A 22,432-nucleotide genomic window follows, 5' to 3' on the forward strand; every position below is an offset into this window, starting at 1 on the left:
TTGGGAATCTGTCTCTCTATGATGCAGAATGCTTCATGGTTACGAGAGCCGGATGAATGTGCTACCACTCCTTTGGGAACACCTGGCACCTGTGGGCTGCCTTCACTCCACACAGCAGACAACTGTAGCGATACAGGTACCACGCTACGTACATTACTTTATTATACTTTATTACTGATAGAAGTTGGAATAGGGGCCCAAAACGAAGCTTTTTAAAATAACCAATGTATTAATTATAATAAACTCTGATGTTGTCGTGCATACAGTAACTATAGGTGACACACACACACACACACACACACACAAACTCTCACACATGCACGCACACACAAAAACACAATATAGTCACATTTTTGTTGCTATACTATAACATCCAACCAGTCCTTTATTGTAAACTAAAATGCCACAACTAAACCACATCCCATATGCACCTAATTTTATATTCCTTACTACAATATTCTTTGAAATTAATTATTCCATTTTTATTGAATTGTCGTATGCGTGCGCTTTCCTTTTTATGAGTTTCTGCCAATAACATTAACTATTAAACTGCCTTTTTTCATTTTAACAATAGGCAATATAGTTTTATACTTTCCTACTTAACATGCAGTGTATCTTCTCGAGACATTAAGAACTGCATTGTGTGTACAGTTATATAATGTATATCATATATACAGTATATGCTGTACATACATTTGTACACATATACATATACATACTGTATATACACAAACAAATTGTATATACAGTTATGTATTATAATATATATACTGTATATATAATATAGTACATATATTAAGTTGTGTACTGTAATATAAAATATGTGTATTAAATATTGTATATATACAGACATATATATTTTCATAGTACACACACATACACATGTTCATATATACAGTACATACATACTAGGGTTGTCTCAATACCAATATTTTGATATTGGTACCGGTACCAAAATTTCGATACTTTGATACTTTTCGATACTTTTCTAAATAAAGGGGACCACAAAAAAATTGCATTATTGGCTTTATTTCAACCAAAAATCTTAGGGTAAATTGTGTCCTGGAGTAAAATAGTGAACATACGAGACAACTTGTCTTTTAGTAGTTAGTAAGCAAACAAAGACTCCTAATTTAGCTGCTAACATATGCAGTAACATATTGTGTCATTCCCCATTCTATTGTTTTGTCAAAATGATAAAGGACAAGCTGTAAAAATGTATTATTAATCTACTTGTTCATTTACTGTTAATATCTGGTTATTTTCTGTTTTAACATGTTCTATCTACATTTCTGTTAAAATGTAATAAACACTTATTCTTCTGTTGTTTGATACTTTCCATTAGTTTTTGATAATACCACAAATTTAGGTATGGATCCGATACCAAGTATTTACAGGGTCATACATTGGTCATAATTTAAGTTCTCATGTGTCTAGGGACGTATTTCCTGAGTTTATGAATATAATATGAATTTAATAAATAAAGAAAAAAGAATTTGTGACGATTAAAAATATTGATCTAATCATAGCGGTATCGACTAAATACACTCTTGTACTTGGTATCATTACAGTGGATGTCAGGTGTAGATCCACCCATGACATTTGTTTACATTGAGACGCCAGTGAGCTATCGTATCCTCCTATGGTGTGTAGTGAAGCATGTTTAGCTATTCCTCATCCTGCAGGGATGATACTTGTAAAAAAAACTAACTTTGTTTGTCGCCATGGAAGCGAGGATTCGAGATTTAGAAGAAGCTAAAACACTGCCGATTGCGGATGGACATTATCCGCTAGCTAGCTAGCCATGTTTTAAAGCACCTCTTTCTGAGGGCATTTCAGTGTTATAACTTCACCTTTATCTTTAGTTTTTAAGCCAAAATGTGTCCGTTCTCCCTTTTCTGTCTACACACTGTGTCTGCTTGTAAGTACTCCATGATTATGCGCTGCCGAACATGCTCCTCTGCTCCTAAAACCAACAATGTCACGACGTGCCGACGACGCGCTGTCATGCTTGTAAAAAAATAAATATGGCGTACCAATACTTTTCAAACAGAGTATATGTAGTATACCGTTTTTGATTCTTTAGTACCGCGATACTATACTAGTACCGGTATACTGTACAACCTTAATACATACACATTCACATACACATATATATATATATATATATATATATATATATATATATATATATATATATATATATATATATATATATATATATATATATATATATACACTACCGTTCAAAAGTTTGGGGTCACCCAAACAATTTTGTGGAATAGCCTTCATTTCAGTCTACCCTAGGGCAGCTGTGGCTACAAATGTAGCTTACCACCACCAGGTGTGAATGAATGATGGGTTCCCACTTCTCTGTGAGCGCTTTGAGTATCTAACAATAGAAAAGCGCGATATAAAATCTAATCCATTATTATTATTATTATTTCTAAGAACAAGAATAGACTGTCGAGTTTCAGATGAAAGTTCTCTTTTTCTGGCCATTTTGAGCGTTTAATTGACCCCACAAATGTGATGCTCCAGAAACTCAATCTGCTCAAAGGAAGGTCAGTTTTGTAGCTTTTGTAACGAGCTAAACTGTTTTCAGATGTGTGAACATGATTGCACAAGGGTTTTCTAATCATCAATTAGCCTTCTGAGCCAATGAGCAAACACATTGTACCATTAGAACACTGGAGTGATAGTTGCTGGAAATGGGCCTCTATACACCTATGTAGATATTGCACCAAAAACCAGACATTTGCAGCTAGAATAGTCATTTACCACATTAGCAATGTATAGAGTGTATTTCTTTAAAGTTAAGACTAGTTTAAAGTTATCTTCATTGAAAAGCACAGTGCTTTTCCTTCAAAAATAAGGACATTTCAATGTGACCCCAAACTTTTGAACGGTAGTGTATATATATATATATATATATATATATATATATATATATATATATATATATATATATATATATATATATATATATATATATATATATATATATACCGTAATTTCCGGACTATAAGCCGCACCTGACTATAAGCCGCACCAGCTAAATTTAGGGGAAAATACAGATTGCTCCATATATAAGCCGCACCCGACTATAAGCCGCAGGGTTTTGATGTGTAATTACCGTAGTATATAGGGGTTCCTGCTACCACGGAGGGGATTGTCGGGACAGAGATGACTGTTTGGGAACGCAAAGCGTCCCATTTATTAACAATAAATCTTTCAATCATTCAATCAAACTTTCACATCTTTGACATGGCGAACAGCATTCGTGCAGAGTACAAATAATACAACAGTGCAAAGTAATACAAAGTGCTCGCCTGTACGTTATCAAAATAACCAGCCTACCGGTGTATGAAAAGTCAGTCTTTAATCATTGTGTCATCGTCTTTCTCCTGCGTACTAAAACCACCGAAATCCTCTTCGTCTGTGTCGGAGAAGAACAGGCCGTAAATAAGCCGCACCCTTGTATAAGCCGCAGGGACCAGAACGAGGGGAAAAAGTAGCGGCTTATAGTCCGGAAATTACGGTATATATATTTAGATACACAAACATGTAAATTCATATACATATATACATACATAAATACAGCACATACAAACACACACACACACACACACACACACACACACACACTTGTATCACGTTTCTACACTGGAAAGGGATTATAGTAAAAAGGGCCTATTGTTTTCCAAAATGTCGAAGTCTGACTGTTGCGACCAAATTTTCCTTCTGGTCGCTGAGTGGTGGAAATGAATTATTGGAGCTTTGTATGACGCGCTCACTGTAAAAAGACGCCGAGGCGCGGGCTGCGTTTTGTGTATTTATTACAACACTCCATAGTGCAGTAGGGAAAATGTGACGTGTGCACAGCATATATTAAAACATGAATTATAGCGGTCAACAAAAGCATGGCAATATATCCTTCCTCTCTCCTATTTCCTGTTCCTTATTTCCTCGCCGCACAGATGAATACTAGTCTTTTAAATTCTTCCTGTTTGCATACGACACACCCATGCCCATACCCACGTGACCAACACCTCCCTTCTACCTATTCAGGTCTGCTTTTAACCAGTGATTAGTGTTCTGTGTCCTGTAATATCCCGTCTTGTAATTGTCCTGTATTATTATGTATTTTACAATGTACTGCTTTTATATTTCCTGTATTTTATATTACTACTTTGAACTGTTTTATATATATATTTTTTTATCCTGTAAAGCGTCTTTGAGTACTCTGAAAAGCGCTTTTCCAAATAAAATGTATTATTATTATTATTATTATTATTATTACCTTGCAGACACACCTCCACACACTCTGTTACCAAAAACCTTCATTCTGTCTCCTACACTGACAAAAGAAATCTACCTAAAACAACTTCCACTGCAGGGGACACTGGTTCTCAGAAATGTATGGGCAATGTGAATTAAACTGTTGCAGCAACTTTAGCATTACACAACACTCCAACTCCACCATCACAATATTCAGCTTTTCTAGAAGTGGTCTCGTATTTTGTCACATGTCATAAGCTCAAATGTGTCGCAACTGCAATTCCTTCGAAGCCAAACCATGACTGTGGTGCAGCCTGACAGTCATTTTACTGTCCCTGCAGGAGACGGTCTGGATGCAGGAGTGGCCTCCCCAAGCACTGGAGATGACGATGAGTCTGACAGGGAGAGGAGGAACAACAAGAAGAGAGGAATATTCCCTAAAGTAGCTACAAACATAATGCGGGCGTGGCTCTTTCAGCATTTGTCGGTAAGATGTTGCACTCGTCTTTTCCATACTCCTATTACCATAACTAATACATCATATAATGGCAATAGATTCACGAAGAACTGTGAATAATAATGGCCCCACTCAAAAAATGCCTACTTTTGAAACACTAATATGTCTCACACACGTATTAAGGGCATAACATTATCAGGACTGGAGCAATTAACTTGATTAATTAACTTTGATTGGGTGTAATAATTAAAATTTGGACATACAGGCCGCATGGAGTGCCCGAAACATTAAATACGCCAACATAGTTTCCGCACGGCCTCTGCAATAGAGTGTACATGAGAGCGGTGGCGCGTGAGTGTTGTGATCTGTGTGGCGGCGAAAAGCAGAGATTTTTAAAAGAACAACATATTATGCAGGGGTTCTTAACCTTTTTGACCTCGGGGCCCAACTTTACCACGAAAAAGGGGCCCACTCAAATATTAACACTGTATTAATATTCTTTCTCTTGATTTTAAAAGTATACAACAGGGGTGCCCATTAGTTTAAAAAAAAAAATAGACCCAAAAATTACCGATCATCAATCTTCACTATGACGTCACTTGACTGACATTCATAGCCCCTGAAGATCTTGTGAGATGACGCTGGCTGCTGCGAGCTTTGTATGAAGGGGGGAAAAAAAACGGCTGGAACGCGAAAAGCACTTTTTGTCCGAACCGGCCGTCAAAAGTGTAAAGACCGACAGCATAGTTCCTGTCTTCACAATAAAAGTGCTGCTCCATCCTGCCTGCGCTAACAAAATAGGAGTCTCAGAAAACTAGCGCATACAAGCTGGCGAGCTACGAAGTTAATGCCAATGTATTTCTTGTAAGAGTGTAAAAACGAGTATGGAAGCATGACAAATGAGAAGCTAAAAACCAACCACTTTCATGTGGTATTGGAAAGAGAGGATTTGTTTCCCTCCCCAATGTAAATTTGAAGTTGAGAAACTTCTCAGCACTACTGTGAATCCTGTCTGATTATAATGAGTGCAAGTTATCAGAATAAGCTAATACCGTATTTTTCGGAGTATCAGTCGCTCCGGAGTATAAGTCGCACCGGCCGAAAATGCATAATAAAGAAGGAAAAAAGCATATATAAGTCGCATTTTTTGGGGAAATGTATTTGATAAAACCCAACACCAAGAATAGACATTTGAAAGGCAATTTAAAATAAATAAAGAATAGTGAACAACAGGCTGAATAAGTGTACGTTATGTGACGCACAAATAACCAACTGAGAACGTGCCTGGTATGTTAACGTAACATATTATGGTAAGAGTCATTCAAATAACTATAACATGTAGAACATGCTATACGTTTACCAAACAATCTGTCACTCCTTATCGCTAAATCCCATGAAATCTTATACGTTTAGTCTCTTACGTGAATGAGCTAAATAATATTATTTGATATTTTACGGTAATGTGTTAATAATTTCACACATAAGTCGCTCCTGAGTATAAGTCGCACCCCCGGCCAAACTATGAAAAAAACTGCGACTTATAGTCCGAAAAATACGGTACACCAATTTATATTCTTGTTTTCTTGAAAGAAGGGAATCTTTATGCGCTACACGTGCTTGTATTTTTATTAAACACCTTCAACATGTTAACAAAAGCATCAAACATCGATTGGAATCGTGCTTTACATTCCGATTCTTGCAGAACGGTCCACATTTTTAAATGTTGATTCATATTTTCAGGTCTCAGTCCGCAGATCGGAAGAAAAGGCCGCCACAATTAATTGTGTATGTCCATACACCGTGTGGAGCCGCTTCCCTAAGTCAGTAATCCTCCATTGCGGCAAATAAGAACAGTTCTTACAAGTCAATGGAGGACTGTAGGAAGAGAAAGAAGGACAAGGCAAGCTAACCGCTAAGCTCACCGCTAAACGAGCTTGAAACAATGGAAGAAATAAGTGATTAGTGAAGTTTAAGAAGTGTTGATGGAAGTGTGTTACAGCAGAAATTACACAGTTATTAATAGGGAATTAACAAGTACATTGAAAGCATCTAGAGCGAGGATAATATAATAATAATAATATGACAACAATTGTTGGGCTGCTCTGTTGCTGTTTAACAGCCACTGCAGAGCATACACATCGATCGATCCATGAATTGGTAGTGTCGATACCAAGGGTAGTATCCGTACATGATGGATACTATAGCGATTCGATCAATATTTCTATTCTGCTTGTTTTACTTTTCGAATACAAATTTGGGTAAAATTCTATGGAAACAGGAGGATTTTGAGGGTAAAAACAAAAGTTTTTGCATTTGTTTAATTATAGTGTACTAATAACTTTCTTTTGCTCCAACAACATAATTTAAATATTGTATTGGTATTGTTTTACTGTTAATAGCACTCACCATAAATACATTTGAAAAATTACAGTTGATACAGTATCGACCGATTTTACTTACAGATGATTGGAATTGTTAAGATAAAAAAAACCCTGATCAAAACATCATTATATCTAATGGTCCGTGGGCTCCATCTAATGGTATGCAAAATAACCACTCAAATATCCAAACACAGTGTTACTGTTCAAACAGTGTTTGAAATATGAAATATTCTTGTTAATTAACCTCTGCCTTGTTTTTAATGAATATTTAGGCCTACTATGCTACTGTTTTTTTTACTGTAGGTCATTATAGTGGCACTTGGAAAGCCAAGTGTTTCCTGAGGTAGCACTTGGTGAAAAAACCATGAGAACCATTGCTTCAAATACAATAACAATAGGATAGGTGTAAATGTTTTTTTTATGAGGTTTAAAAAAGTGAATTGCTGTGAAAAGAAACTTCATAAATTGATATTCAAGTTCAAAAGATTTATGTTAATAAACTGGTTGAAAAATATCCCTGTGCTAAATTCGTAGTACATTTTTACCCTGCCTTTCGAGACTGGAATTATTATCCTGTACATTTTAGACTTTATTATAATGTATGAATGATTGTAGACTTTCTGTAAAAAAAAATAGACATATTTCTGGAGCGAAAAAGCCAGACTGGGCAACTTTTTATACATGCAGGGGATAGGCCAGGATCCACTGTGACAACTGATCATGAACAATTGAGAGGATACTGGCAAGAATGGATATCAGTGGGTGTATCGTGGAGGTCAATTAAATTACACCAAGACCTGGGAATTAAGTGCTTTTATGAAAATGCTTGCCACTGAATAATTGTGGAAGTGAAATAAATGGAGGGAATAATTGTCACTGAGGTTGTTATATTGGTAATTAGAGACTAAATGAGCCAGATTAATTGTCGCTTCTCTCTGATTGTCCCAGTGTGTGTGTGTGCGTGTGTGTGTGTGTGTGTAAGGGTGTGTGTGTGTGTGTGTGTGTATGTGTGCGTGTGCGCGTGCTCATAATATACACACAAAGATTTGGGGCTTTTCTGAAGTTGAAAATGGGAGCAGATGTGAATTGTCAGGTTATTGGTATTCACCCTGCTGGGCTTCACTGGATTTGAACTAAAGCCTGCAGTGGGCTCACAGATGCTACTGAAATTCACTCATATTGATCATATATGTATAAATATATATATATATATATATATATATATATATATATATATATATATATATATATATATATATATATATATATATATATATATATATATATATATATATATATATATATATATATATATATATATATATATATATATATATATATATATATATATATACATATATATATAAATAAATAACGCCCGCGACCCTGAGAGGGACACGCGGTTGAAAATGGATGGATGTGTATGTATAAAAATATATATATGTATATATATATATATATATATATATATATATATATATATATATATATATATATATATATATATATACATATATATATATATATATATATATATATATATATATATATATATATATATATATATATATATATATATATATATATATATATATTTATATATACATATATATATATATTTATATATACATATATATATATATATAAATATAATCCCCGCGGGTAGGGACAAGCGGTAGTAAATAGATGGATGTGTATTTATATGTATATATACATATATATATAATCCCCGCGGGTAGGAACAAGCGGTAGAAAATGGATGGATGGATGTGTGTGTATATATATATATATACAGTATGTACATACGTATAAAGGCTTCTTGGTCTTTAACTGTTTTTTTTACTGTGTGTCGCCCCGCAGCACCCGTACCCCTCGGAGGAGCAGAAAAAGCAGCTGTCGCAGGACACGGGTCTGACCATCTTACAAGTCAACAACTGGTCAGTGTTCTGCCAATCAATACTCTCATTGGAGCTCCGTGCACTTTATCAATAATCACTTGGCCTTGGTCAAATATATCAAGTGTCATTTGTCGAGCGGCGCATGTCTCACATCAATGGCTTAAACTGTGAAGCCAGTTTGGAGCTCCTCTACCCTATTTTCATATATATATATTTTAGTGGAGGGGATTTAGTTGGATATAAATGTGGAATTAAATACAAGGCAGCACTTTTATGAGACTGCAATGAATTCTACAAATAAATAAATAAATAAATGAAGCAGCTTTTAACAGGAGAAGAAATGTCCTACTAAGCATTTTGTTGCAGGAGCGATGGGAGCAGTAAAATCGACAAGCTCCAAGTTCATAAAACCAAATAGCAAATCAATATCCAATAATCCAATTATTTACAACGACCAAATTTCCTGTTAACTTTTTTATAGGCCTCTCATTGAAATACTTGGCAATTTAAAAATGTTAAGTCTAAAAGACTACAACTACTAAACCTTTATTTTACTCTAATGCACAGTAGTACCTAGGGATCGGCATTTTTGACATTTGAAACGATACGGTACTAATTCTTTGTACCTGAGAATTGATACCGGTACGCACTGATATCAATTTGATGTATTTTTGTGTGTGTTCATGTGTTAATAAACGTTATTTGTTTAATGATATATATATATTTTTTTCATTTAAAGGGGCCCTATTATGCAAAAAAACTTTTTTTTACTTATTGTTACCTGTTTTTGTGTATTTGGGCTCATAAGTCCCGAAAATCGGAAATCAAACCGTGGAGGCAATGCAGGGATATTTATAAAACAATCTTGCCTTTTTTCTTACTTCTTCCAAACGAGCCCTTTTGAATTTGACATTGATGTCTGGTGTGACATCAGCGGATTTTCCATATATGATAGAGTTTTGCGAGAGTCCGCCATTTTAGTCAATAAGCTTCTTCTTTTCACTATCCTCTTGTTGTGGGTCAGACTGGCTCGTACATGCACATGCATCCTCCGCCGTTGCCATTTCTAACATAAAGTAGTGTATAGTTCGAACTTATATCTGTCAGTAGACTCGCTATGGAAGCACTAAAAACCATAACATGGCTGACGGGGAGAAGAAGCAGTCAAAGTGAAGGCACGTAAATAAGACCGCCCACAAAACGGCGCATTCTGAAGAGATATTAAGAAAGCGGTCTGTAAAACATAATCTATGCAACATTTCAACCAAAAAAAACACCATTACATGTTATGTAGACCACAAGGAAGTGTTTTAAATGTAGACAAAAAATCATTATACAACCCCTTTAATGTTTAACAGTGAGGTGATAATTATAACTGCTGTTTCGTTTTTATATCTGGTTTTCTTACACTTCTGAGTCTCATTAGCAAGTATTACGATATTGAGCTGGTGTCGAATTCAGCTGCACTCATCCAGCAAGCCACCACAGTCAAGAATAAGGATATCAGGAAGTTCTTGGATGGTATTTACGTATCCGAGAAGGGCACAGTTTTGGAAGCAGATCAGTGAAATTTGCATCTGCACTTCAGTGGCCTTGTTGAAGTTGCCATGACGACAAACACCCGAAACTTCCTCATTTCATCCATGTCGGCAAGAAAACCACCAAATGCTGAAGAATTGATCATGTTCTGTTTTGACCAATATAGTAGACTTTGCATGCAGTTGCAATTCCAAGACATTAGATGGCAGTAGTTTAGAGTATATGGTAGGGTTGCAACGATTCATTTGATTTATATTCTGTTTATTTTCGATTAGTTATTTAATAAGTGTAACTAACACAAATGTACAAATTTTTTTAAGAAAAAAAGTTTATGAAAAAAGTAGCCTTTTTTCTCCCTAAAATAGGCAAAGTAAAGTGTGTTTATATGATTAATCAAATAACTAATAAATTACTAAAATAATTGATAGCTGGAGCCATACTGTAGACTACGGTGTGTAAGTAGTCTTTGCTATTAAGTCGAATGTGCCAGTATTTTCTTTTGAGCCGTACAAAATGTCTACGCTTTAAGTATTGTATTTATCACACACCAGCTGTGGGATTGTAACGTGCATCTTAGTTGTAGTTTTCATTGAAAAATTGGAGGTGTTGAAATAGCCATGTAAAATCGCTAATGCTAATCGGTAGCAGGTCTACGGCATATCCAATGTAAATTAGCATTGAGCCAGCGCATTTTTAAAACTAGAGCCTTACTGTACTTTTGAGCACCTTTTCTTTCTTTGTTGATGTGAAAAAATTGTAACATTACGGCTGAGTCCACTATGTGCGCTCGACTGCTTGTTTTCCCGCCAAGTGTTTGAGTCTGCAAGTGTACGTTTGATTTTACGTGACTTGGTACTTAGTAGTACAATCAAGCTTCGATCTGTAGCTATAAAAGTACCAAATTCGGTAGTCATCCCTAGTACTACCTCGGTTTTCATTCCAAAAAGTCTATCAAATCAATGCTTTCCTTAAGAAATAATGTAAAACAATTACTCGTCCCTCGCGCTTCAAATATTGCTGCTTTCCCACATTGCATATTTAATTTTTTTAAAGGATAATTTCCCCAAATTTCACATTTTTAAGTATAAAATGGCTTAATTAACTAAAAATACTATTATTACAGTAGTATCGGACACAAGAGGAGACCAACCCAATCAGTATCGTAGCCACTGATTGGCCAAGCCTCATGCAGCATTACTATATTGCAGTGATTCTCAAACTGTGGTACGTGTACCACTAGCTGTAGGCTCCATCTAGTGGTACACCAAATAATTACTTGATTAAAGTACAGTGTTTTATTTTCCTATATTCAAACACAGTGTCACTGTTCACACTGTGTGTAATGTTGCAGTGGTCAAACATATTAAATATACTCGTTGAATAAAACCTCTGCCTTGTTTTTAATGGATACTTCAACCTATTACGCTACTGTATTATAATGTTGGTCATTATGGTGGTACATGGAGAACCAAGTTTTTTCTGAGGTAGTAATTGGTGAAAAAAGTTTGAGAACCACTGTTATATTGGATTAAAACAGTGTAAAAATGGCTAAAGGGTGTTATTTCATGTCTCGCAGGGCTCTCATTAGGTTGAAAAACTAATTTAAAAGGTTGTAAAAAGTTGTTTTATGCTATAGTTATGAAAGTATTAGATGTATAATTAATGACTGCTACTTGACATGACTTGACTGCGATAAGCAAATTACCGCGGTCATGTCCGGAACCGATCAACAGCGATAAACAGGGACAACTGTAATTTGTTCCAGACACCCAAATATATTAACACAAAACACCTCTTATAGATGATAATCATGCTTTTACATGTAGAAAACCCAAAACCTGTGAAGTTGGCACGTTGTGTAAATTGTAAATAAAAACAGAATCCAATGATTTGCAAATCTTTTTCAACCTATATTCAATTGAATAGACTGCAAAGACAAGATACTTAACGTTTGAACTGGAAAACATTGTAAACAAATATTAGGTCATTTGGAATTTGATGCCTGCAACATGTTTCAAAAAAGCTGGGACAAGTGGCAAAAAAGACAGAGAAAGTTGAGGAATGCTCATCAAACACTTATTTGGAACATCCACAGGTGAACAGGCTAATTGGGAACAGGTGGGTGCCATGATTGGGTATAAAAGCAGCTTTCATGAAATGCTCAGTCATTCACAAACAAGGATGGGGCAAGGGTCACCACGTTGTGAACAAATGCGTGAGCAAATTGTTGAACAGTTTAAGAACAACATTTCTCAACCAGCTATTGCAAGGAATTTAGGGATTTCACCATCTACGGTCCGTAATATCATCAAAGGGTTCAGAGAATCTGGAGAAATCACTGCACGTAAGTGATGATATTACAGACCTTCGTTCCCTCAGGCGGTACTGCATCAAAAACCGACATCAGTGTGTAAAGGATATCACCACATGGGCTCAGGAACATTTCAGAAAACCACTGTCAGTAACTACAATTTGTCGCTACATCTGTAAGTGCAAGTTAAAACTCTACTATGCAAAGCAAAAGCCCTTTATCAACAACACCCAGAAACGTATGTAAAATGTAAAAGTGTTCTGTGGTCTGACGAGTCCACATTTCAAATTGTTTTTGGAAACTGTGGACGTCGTGTCCTCCGGAACAAAGAGGAAAAGAACCATCCGGATTGTTATAGGCACAAAGTTCAAAAGCCAGCCTCTGTGATGGGATGGGGGTGTATTAGTGCACCATTAATGCTGAAATGTACATACAGGTTTTGGAGCAACATATGTCGCCATCCAAGCAACGTTATCATGGACGCCCCTGCTTATTTCAGCAAGACAATGCCAAGCCACGTGTTATAACAGTGTGTCTTCATAGTAAAAGAGTGTGGGTACTAGACTGGCCTGCCTGTAGTCCAGACCTGTCTCCCATTGAAAATGTGTGGCGCAATATGAAGCCTAAAATACGACATCGGAGACCCTGGACTGTTGAACAACTTAAGCTGTATATCAAGCAAGAATGGGAAAGAATTCCACCTGAAAAACTTCAAAAATTGGTCTCCTCAAGCGTTTACTGAGTGTAGTTAAAAGGAAAGGCCATGTAACACAGTGGTAAAAATGCCCCGTGCCAACTTTTTTGCAATGTGTTGCTGCCAAAAAATTCTAAGTTAATGATTATTTGCAAGAAAAAAATTAAGTTTCTCAGTTTGAACATTAAATATATTGTCTTTGCAGTCTATTTGATTGAATATAGGTTTAAAAGGATTCGCAAATCATTGTATTCTGTTTTTATTTACTAGTTACACAACGTGCCAACTTCACTGGTTTTGGGTTTTGTAAAAAAAAAAAGTGAAATACATATAAGTGATGATTGAAATGACACGTTTACTCACTTTTACCTTTATTGAGGCTATTTTTGGCGGAAACGGCGATGAGCGGAGAGGGAGCTGGGGAGACGAGAGTCACGCGGACGCCGCTGTCGTACTTTGCAACGAGCGCTTCTCACCTTCTTTATCAAAATGCGAGCTAAACTGTATCCTGTGAAAAGTACATACTATACCGCACTATACCGCCATATAAACTTTTGTCCCCGATTGGCTGAGAGACATCACATTGAAGTATGTTTCCGTGTTTTTTCCATCCAAATGTTCCCGTTTAATTTCATGCAGTTGAATTTCTGCTAACAAGCCGTGTAATCAGCCTCGCATGTTTAAACATGTTTCCCACAATCCCATCGATGCAGATCAATCAATTATCACAGGGTGATCAATAAGCGCCCGGTCCTCACGTTGATTTACTCCGCCCCCTGAAAGGGTTAAGTGGTTGTAAAAGGGAAAAGGTTAACAGTCTCTCGGTCAGCCTTTTTTCCATTAACTGGGCCCTACTCCCATTTTCTACGCCGCTCGCTTGACATTTTTCCCTCTCGCTCCTTTCAGGTTCATCAACGCGAGGAGGAGAATCGTTCAGCCCATGATCGACCAGTCCAATCGCTCAGGTTAGTCCTTCGCTAAACGCACACATGCCCTGAGGAGCTAATAAATAAGATTTTTCCCCCTCATTCTCGGGGCGCCCCCCCTAGAAAAATGGCGCCTTGTGGCCCACAGCGCCATTGACTAAAGCTCTTTGTTGTGTTTCTTTTTGGCGTTATCGTGGCAGGTCAGGGTGGTCCCTACAGCCCGGAGGGAGCAGCGCTGGGGGGCTACGGGCTCGACGGACAAGCCCACCTGGGGCTTCGAACTGCAGGTATTGACAAAGCAGCTTCTTTATTGATTAAAATAAATAACCAGATTACAGATAAATAAATACATGCTGGAGTAAAAAAAACATTGTATTGTGAAAATGTGTACTTTAGTACACATTTTTTTTGCAATAACTGTTGACCAAGCAATACGGTCTTCTTACATTTGTGATACACATTTTTGATTGATTGACAATTACCATGGTTAAAACACCTGGTTGGTTTTCAAACACTTTAAGCATCAGGCTGTATTTAGTCAAAATAGGTACAGCTGCAAAATATCCTAGCAGTTGAAACAATGTTGAAAACCGTTTAATATTACTGACGTTAACTGTCAGCATGCTAACGTTAGCATGTTAGCTTTTATAGCTAATGTTGCAGGTAAACACCTCAGAGTCATATATTTAGTTTCTTGACACATGCTAAAGTTAGCAATTTAGCATTGGGCCAATGAGGTTTTTTTTTTAGCTAATTTTACCGGTATACACTTCTGAGTCACATATTTTGACACTAAATGCATGCTAACTGTAAAATTATATCATTTTTACCTAATTTTGCATGTATACACCTCAAAGTCATATAGTTTAGTACTTGATGCATGCTAACATTAACATGGTAGCATTTTTTAGCACATTTTGTCGGTAAACACCTCAGAGTCATATATTTTGGCATTAAATGCATGCTAACGGTAACATGATATCATTTTTAGAAAATTATTGCATGTGTACACCTCAGAGTCATATATTTTCTTCCTTGACACATGCTAAAGTTAGCATTTTAGCATTTAGCATTGGGCAAATTAGCTTTTTTTATAGCTATTTTTACCAATATACACCTCAGAGTCACATATTTTGGCACTAAATGCCTGCTAACGGTAACATGATATAATTGTTACCAAATTTTGCATGTATACACCTCAAAGTCATATAGTTTAGTACTTGATGCATACTAATGTTAACATGGTAGCATTTTTTAGTAAATTTTGTCGGTAAACACCTCAGAGTCACATATTTTGGCACTAAATGCATGCTAATGGTATCATGATATAATTTTTAGTTAAGTTTGCATGTATACACCTCAGAGTCATACAGTTTAGTACTTGATGCATACTAACGTTAACATGGTAGCATTTTTTTTAGCAAATTTTGTTGGTAAACACCTCAGAGTCATATATTTTCTTCCTTGACACATGCTAAAGTTAGCATTTTAGCATTTAGCATTGGGAAAATTAGCTTTTTTTTTAGCTATTTTTACCTATATACACCTCAGAGTCACATATTTTGGCACTAAATGCATGCTAACGGTAACATGATATAATTTTTAGCAAACTTTGCATGTATACACCTCAGAGTTATATAGTTTAGCACTTGATGCATACTAACGTTAACATGGTAGCATTTTTTAGCTAATTTTGTCGGTAAACACCTCAGAGTCATATGTTTTGGTCCTTGATGCATACTAAAGTTTTAACATTAGCATGCTAGTTTTTTTTTAGTTAATTTCGAAGGTACAGTATACACCTTAGAGTCATATTCTTTTGTACTTGATGCATGCTAAAGCAGAATCCGCTGTATTTAACACATAAGGAATTTGACATTGTACAAAAGTGACATTGTAGAATGCTACCTTTTTTTTACCTAATTTTGCAGGTGTGCACATTCAAGTCAAGTCAAGTCCTGTCAAACTTTATTGTTTAATCAGACCAGGCAACACAGCAGACTGAAATTGCCTTCCTCCCATACTCCGATGTGCAATATTAAAACAAGATTTGACACACACTAAGCATAAACTAAACATTAGACTAAACATAGGACATATATATTTAACAGATAAACAAATGACAGACATTGAGCTTATCATACAGTTCAAGAATATAGTCAGGTTGAGGTATTTTGGCGAAGTTGGTAGAGTGGCTGTGTCAGCAATCGGAGTGTTGCTGGTTACTGGGGTTCAATCCCCACCTTCTACCATCCTAGTCACGTCCGTTGTGTCCTTGGGCAAGACACTTCACCCTTGCTCCTGATGGCTGCTGGTTAGCGCCTTGCATGGCAGCTCCCTCCATCAGTGTGTGAATGTGTGTGGGTGAATGTGGAAATACTGTCAAAGCGCTTTGAGTACCTTGAAGGTAGAAAAGCGCTATACAAGTATAACCCATTTATCATTTATTTATTTACTGTAGTGGTACTACATGCATGCTAACGGTGACATGATGTCATTTTTACGTAATTTAGCAGGTATACACCTCTGAGTCATATATTTTGGTACTTCACTAATGCTAACTGTAAACATGCCATTTTTTGCATGTTAGCATGCTACTGTTAGCAGGCTTATGTTAGCATGCCAACCTTTTGAGCAATTTTTTGCAGGCAAACGCCTCAGTCATATATATATATAATACTTTATTTAGTTTATCTAGAGCAGACCTGGGCAAATTAAGGCCCGGGGGCCGCATGCCGTTAAGCTTTGCAATCTGGCCCACCGGACATTCCCAAATATTTTTTTTAGATCTTTGAGATGGAAACTGTAGCTGCCTTTATGATGTGCAGTGATGTTTTCAAATGACCGTAAGTCTTGAACTATACAACGTATTTCAATGGTTGGAAACTGTGCTTTTGCATTTTGTACTAGTTACTAGGGGTGTGGGAAAAAATTGATTCGAATTCGAATCGCGAATCTCACGTTGTGCGATTCAGAATCGATTGTCATTTATTTTTTTATTTTTGTATTTTCTTTTCTTTTTTTCTTTTCTTTTCTTTTTTTTTCTTTTTTTTAAATTAATCAATCCAACAGAACAATACACAGCAATACCATAACAATGCAATCCAATTCCAAAACCAAACCCAACCCAGCAACACTCAGAACTGCAATAAACAGAGCAATTGAGAGGAGACACAAACACGACACAGAACAAACCAAAAGTAGTGAAACAAAAATTAATATTATCAACAACAGTATCAATATTAGTTACAATTTCAACATAGCAGTGATCAAAAATCCCTCATTGACATTATCATTAGACATTTATAAAAATAAAAATAAAAGAACAATAGTGTCACAGTGGCTTACACTTGCATCACATCTCATAAGCTTGACAACACACTGTGTCCAATATTTTCACAAAGATAAAATAAGTAATATTTTTGGTTCATTTAATAGTTAAAAATTGGCGTTATTGTAATCAGTTGATAAAACATTGTCCTTTACAATTATAAAAGCTTTTTACAAAAATCTACTACTCTGCTTGCATGTCAGCAGACTGGGGTAGATCCTGCTGAAATCCTATGTATTGAATGAATAGAGAATCCTTTTGAATCGGGAAAATATCGTTTTTGAATCGAGAATCGCGTTGAATCTGAAAAAAATCGATTTTGAATCGAATCGTGACCCCAAGAATCGATATTGAATCGAATCGTGGGACACCCAAAGATTCGCAGCCCTACTAGTTACAGTATGGGGAACATATTCTAAGTAACAAATACTTAATTTAGAGTTATTTGGACACTAGGAGAACATATAAGGGTTAGGGTTACTAATAAGCAATAATTCGGAGGTTATTGAGGGAAGACTCTTAGTTAATGGCTTACTGGTTGTATAATAAGGCCATGCAGAATAAGACATTAATAAGTACTTAATAATGACTAATTAAGAGCCAATATGTTACTAATTTTCATGTTAATGAACAACTAATAGTGAATATGTGTTCCCCATACTAAAGTGTTACCAACCTTCCATACAACGTCCTCACACTCCCACTCTGTCCCAACAGGTCTACAGGGGATGCCATCTCTACAGGGAGACTACCCCGGCGCTCTGCTGTCCCAAGCGGCCTACCCTCCCCACCCTGGACCTTCTCTCCACCCCTACCCGGGGCCGCACCCGCACGCCGCCATGCTCCTCCACCCGCCGCCCCACGCGCACCCCGCAGAGCCCCTCCTCGCACAAGGACTGGACATACATGCGCACTAGCCGCGAGGGGCCCGGGGGACTGGGGTTTGGGGGGTTGTGTGACTGCGGTGCATGGCCCAAGTGTGATGACATAATATTTAAAGAAAAAACAGGACAAATTGCTCCAAAGTTTACATTCCCTGTACCCTAAAGACAACGACCTCAATGTAGCACACACACACACATTCACACACACACACATTCACACACACACACACACACACTCTGGTTTAAGCCATAGCTCTCTCAGAGTAGAAGTGCTTCCTCCACTGTGTCCCATGGACAAGACCAATGCTTTAAACGTCATCGTCGGACCACAGGAAAGAGACACAAACTAATCCTGTGACCATGCCTTCTTCTTCTTCTTCTTCTTCTTCTTCTTCTTCTTCCAGCTCTGTCTTCCTGCACACCCGCCCCCCCCCCTCTCCTCACACACTTTATTTAAGGCTGATTCTATTTTTGTATTTATGTGCGCCACTCCTGGCGGATGCAGCTCGTTTGAAATGTTAGCGCTCTTCCTTAGCATGAAGCTAAACACCATGAATGACTTCCAGTCTGCCTCGCTCTCACATCACTAACCTCCTTAATACGCCAGCCGGTGTCCGTCTCACACACACACACACACACACACACACGCTCATAGAGTAGGGAAGGGATTCATTTGGCCCCATTCCTGGGTAGAGGTCTGCTGAAAATGATGGAAAGCGCCACTCTACAAGCAACTGACGTTGGAATCGCCACAAAACATATTTTAAGATATTCAACACTCCACTGCCATCTGGCGGCTAAAGTGGATACGGCACCACCCTAATTCGTCACGTTTCATGTGTCAGGTAAAACCGTGACGAACGGGGCCCTATGAATCCCCTTCCCGCTGTAGACAGACACAAGACAGGCTCTTCAAGCATTTGAGTACATTGTGTGTGTCACAGCAGTGCGAGAGGGAGCTGCAGCCAAAGGAATCTTGAAACTTTCTGCTCCCGCTCTTCTCTGCTTGGACTGAATGATCTGCTTATTGAATTAAAATGTTTTTTTTTTTTTATTACGTGTTGCATGTGCTTTGATATATGTAGACATAGCTCATCTGTGTGGAGACCAACACCAGCAGACGCTTGGGATACTGACAATTTTGGTATCAATCTGATACAGAGTAAACCAATACTGATACTTTTGACATGACATTTTTTGAAGATCATTGAATTTTTGGGGGATTTTGTCTTTAACCCCTTTAGGGGACTTTTTTTGTCCATTCAGTATTTTGCCCATAATTTTTGTTGAGTTACTAAATTATACATGATGTTAAATTATTCTTTGACAATTATTTCTTTCACTGGCAGTTATCCGACAATATCTCAAGCCATGTAATTCATAAATTTTTCAAAAGGCATAAAACTGTTATGGATTAATATTTCTTTTACCGTATTTTCTAGACTGTAAGCCGCTACTTTTTTCCTAAGCTTTGTACCCTGCGGCTTATACACAGGTGCTGCTAGTCTATGGATTTTTCTTTGCTATCGGCTAAATTATGGAATGGATTAAGCCAGGGGTCCTCAAACTTTTTGACTCGGGGGCCGCATTGAGTTAAAAAAAATTGGCTTGGGGCTGGGCTGTGTGCGTGTATATTAGGGCTGTGTCACGCCAAATTTCTTCCCCCTACAAAAACATTCCCCCCCATTTACTTCCGTGGTCATGTTTCCTCTTACGTCATTGACAGCGATCGATAGCACTTCGACTTTGACTGCCCGTCGCTGGAAGGATACTTCGTCTTTGACAGCTGCTGGAATCTGAAGAAATCGATTATTGTTTTTTTTTTGTACAGGCGCGAAACAGGACAGTCGCGTGCCGGTTAAGGACCCCCGGCAACTTTGTGACTTTATTGGACGCAGCCCCGGAAGTAAATGGGGGGGGGGGTTTGTAGGGTGAAGAAATTTGGCGTGACAACTGCAACAACTAATCGATTAAAATTGATTATAAAAATAGTTGGCGATTAATTTAGTCATCGATTTGTTGGATCTATGCTATGCGCATGTGCAGAGGCAATTTAATTTTTTTATTTTATTTTATTTATTTATTTATTTATTTTCAATAAACCTTTATTTATTAACTGCAACATGTACAAACAGCTGAGAAACAATAATCAAAATAAGTATGGTGCCAGTATGCTGGTTTTTTTCCAATAAAATACTGGAAAGGATAGAAATTTAGTTTGTCTCTTTTATCCGATTATTAATCGAATTAATAATCGACAGATTAATCGATTATCAAATTAATCGTTAGTTGCAGCCCTAGTGTATATACTGTGCATATATATATATATATATATATATATATATATATATATATATATATATATATATATATATATATATATATATATATATATATATATATATATATATATTCCTCACGCACTAATTGACTAAAAGAGTGCGCACTCGCCGCACGCTCGCCCGACACTGCGGCGCGAGCTCGATGATGTCACATTATCTATAGAAAATGCATTTTTAGACATTATGATTTGCCTGAGTGGCTAGGAGACCACGTGAGTAACAATCGGTAGAAAATAGATTAGAAAGGACAAATTACAAAAAAAACTCGAGACTTCCCACAGGCCGGACTTTGGACGCTGGCGGGCCGTATTCGGCCAGCAGGCTGTAGTTTGGGGACCACTGATCTAAACTTTACCGCTGCTGGGTATTTTTTTCTATACTTTTATCGTCATATTTTCAGAATGTGTTTGCTCTATTTTTGGCCAAATTAAGACAAAGAAAACAATCTGAAGTTGTCTTTATTTTTTAAAGTTTGAATGCCATGATTTTAATAGTCCGGCCCGCGTGTGCACAGTTTTATCCCTCCATGCGGCCACTCAGCTAAAATGAGTTGGACGCCCCTGATGTACAGAATTACAGTATATGTAACAGCTGCAGCAAAAAAAAGGGCAGCATAAAACAGAGAGTATACAGCAGAAAATGGACATTATAAACAAAGAGTTGTAGCTAACATTGAAGCGGTCGGACAAATTTTAAAAAAAAACTTGAGACTTCCCGCGGGCCGTAAATTGTATTTTGGGGACCCCTGGATTAAGCAAAGAAATCAAACAATGTACTAAAATGATCCACTTGAAGAAAATTTTCAAACTCAAAAAGTGTTTACAAAGTACAAGGAAGAAGAATCCTGACAAATATCTTGAACCTTATTAAAAAAGGAGAAAATCGTTTTCATCTCATAAAGGATGAATAAAGACAACAATGACTTTTTTGTTTTGTTTGATCAGCGGTTTCACAGCCGTGTTACAGGCCCCGTTTGGAAACAATTAAGTTATGTAAAGAAACATTTACAAAATATTTCTATGTAAATGTCTAATTTCACAACGTACCAGTATATACACTATATTGCCAAAAGTATTTGGCCACCTGCCTTGACTGACATATGAACTTGAAGTGCCATCCCATTCCTAACCCATAGGGTTCAATATGATGTCGGTCCACCTTTTGCAGCTATTACAGCTTCAACTCTTCTGGGAAGGCTGTCCACAAGGTTGCAGAGTGTGTTTATAGGAATTTTCGACCATTCTTCCAAAAGCGCATTGGTGAGGTCACACACTGATGTTGGTCGAGAAGGCCTGGCTCTCAGTCTCCGTTCTAATTCATCCCAAAGGTGTTCTATCGGGTTCAGGTCAGGACTCTGTGCAGGCCAGTGAAGTTCATCCACACCAGAC

General features: G+C 37.1%; 1 protein-coding gene across 3 annotated transcripts in view; it reads left to right on the plus strand.

Moving 5' to 3' along the window:
• The window catches only part of meis3 (myeloid ecotropic viral integration site 3), a 91,762-nt gene extending 71,223 nt beyond the window's left edge, over nucleotides 1–20,539 (plus strand). For all 3 annotated transcript variants that reach the window (XM_062068622.1, XM_062068623.1, XM_062068621.1), the window contains 6 exons: nucleotides 28–136; nucleotides 4,623–4,768; nucleotides 8,980–9,056; nucleotides 14,468–14,526; nucleotides 14,688–14,774; nucleotides 18,536–20,539. In XM_062068622.1, coding sequence (XP_061924606.1) covers nucleotides 28–136; nucleotides 4,623–4,768; nucleotides 8,980–9,056; nucleotides 14,468–14,526; nucleotides 14,688–14,774; nucleotides 18,536–18,735 — 678 coding nt within the window. In that variant the 3' untranslated portion in view covers nucleotides 18,736–20,539. The remainder of the gene's footprint in view (nucleotides 1–27; nucleotides 137–4,622; nucleotides 4,769–8,979; nucleotides 9,057–14,467; nucleotides 14,527–14,687; nucleotides 14,775–18,535) is intronic.
• The last annotated feature ends 1,893 nt before the right edge of the window (nucleotides 20,540–22,432 follow it).

The sequence above is a fragment of the Entelurus aequoreus genome, linkage group LG13, assembly GCF_033978785.1.
Source record: "Entelurus aequoreus isolate RoL-2023_Sb linkage group LG13, RoL_Eaeq_v1.1, whole genome shotgun sequence".
NCBI classification, from domain to species: Eukaryota; Metazoa; Chordata; class Actinopteri; order Syngnathiformes; family Syngnathidae; genus Entelurus; species Entelurus aequoreus.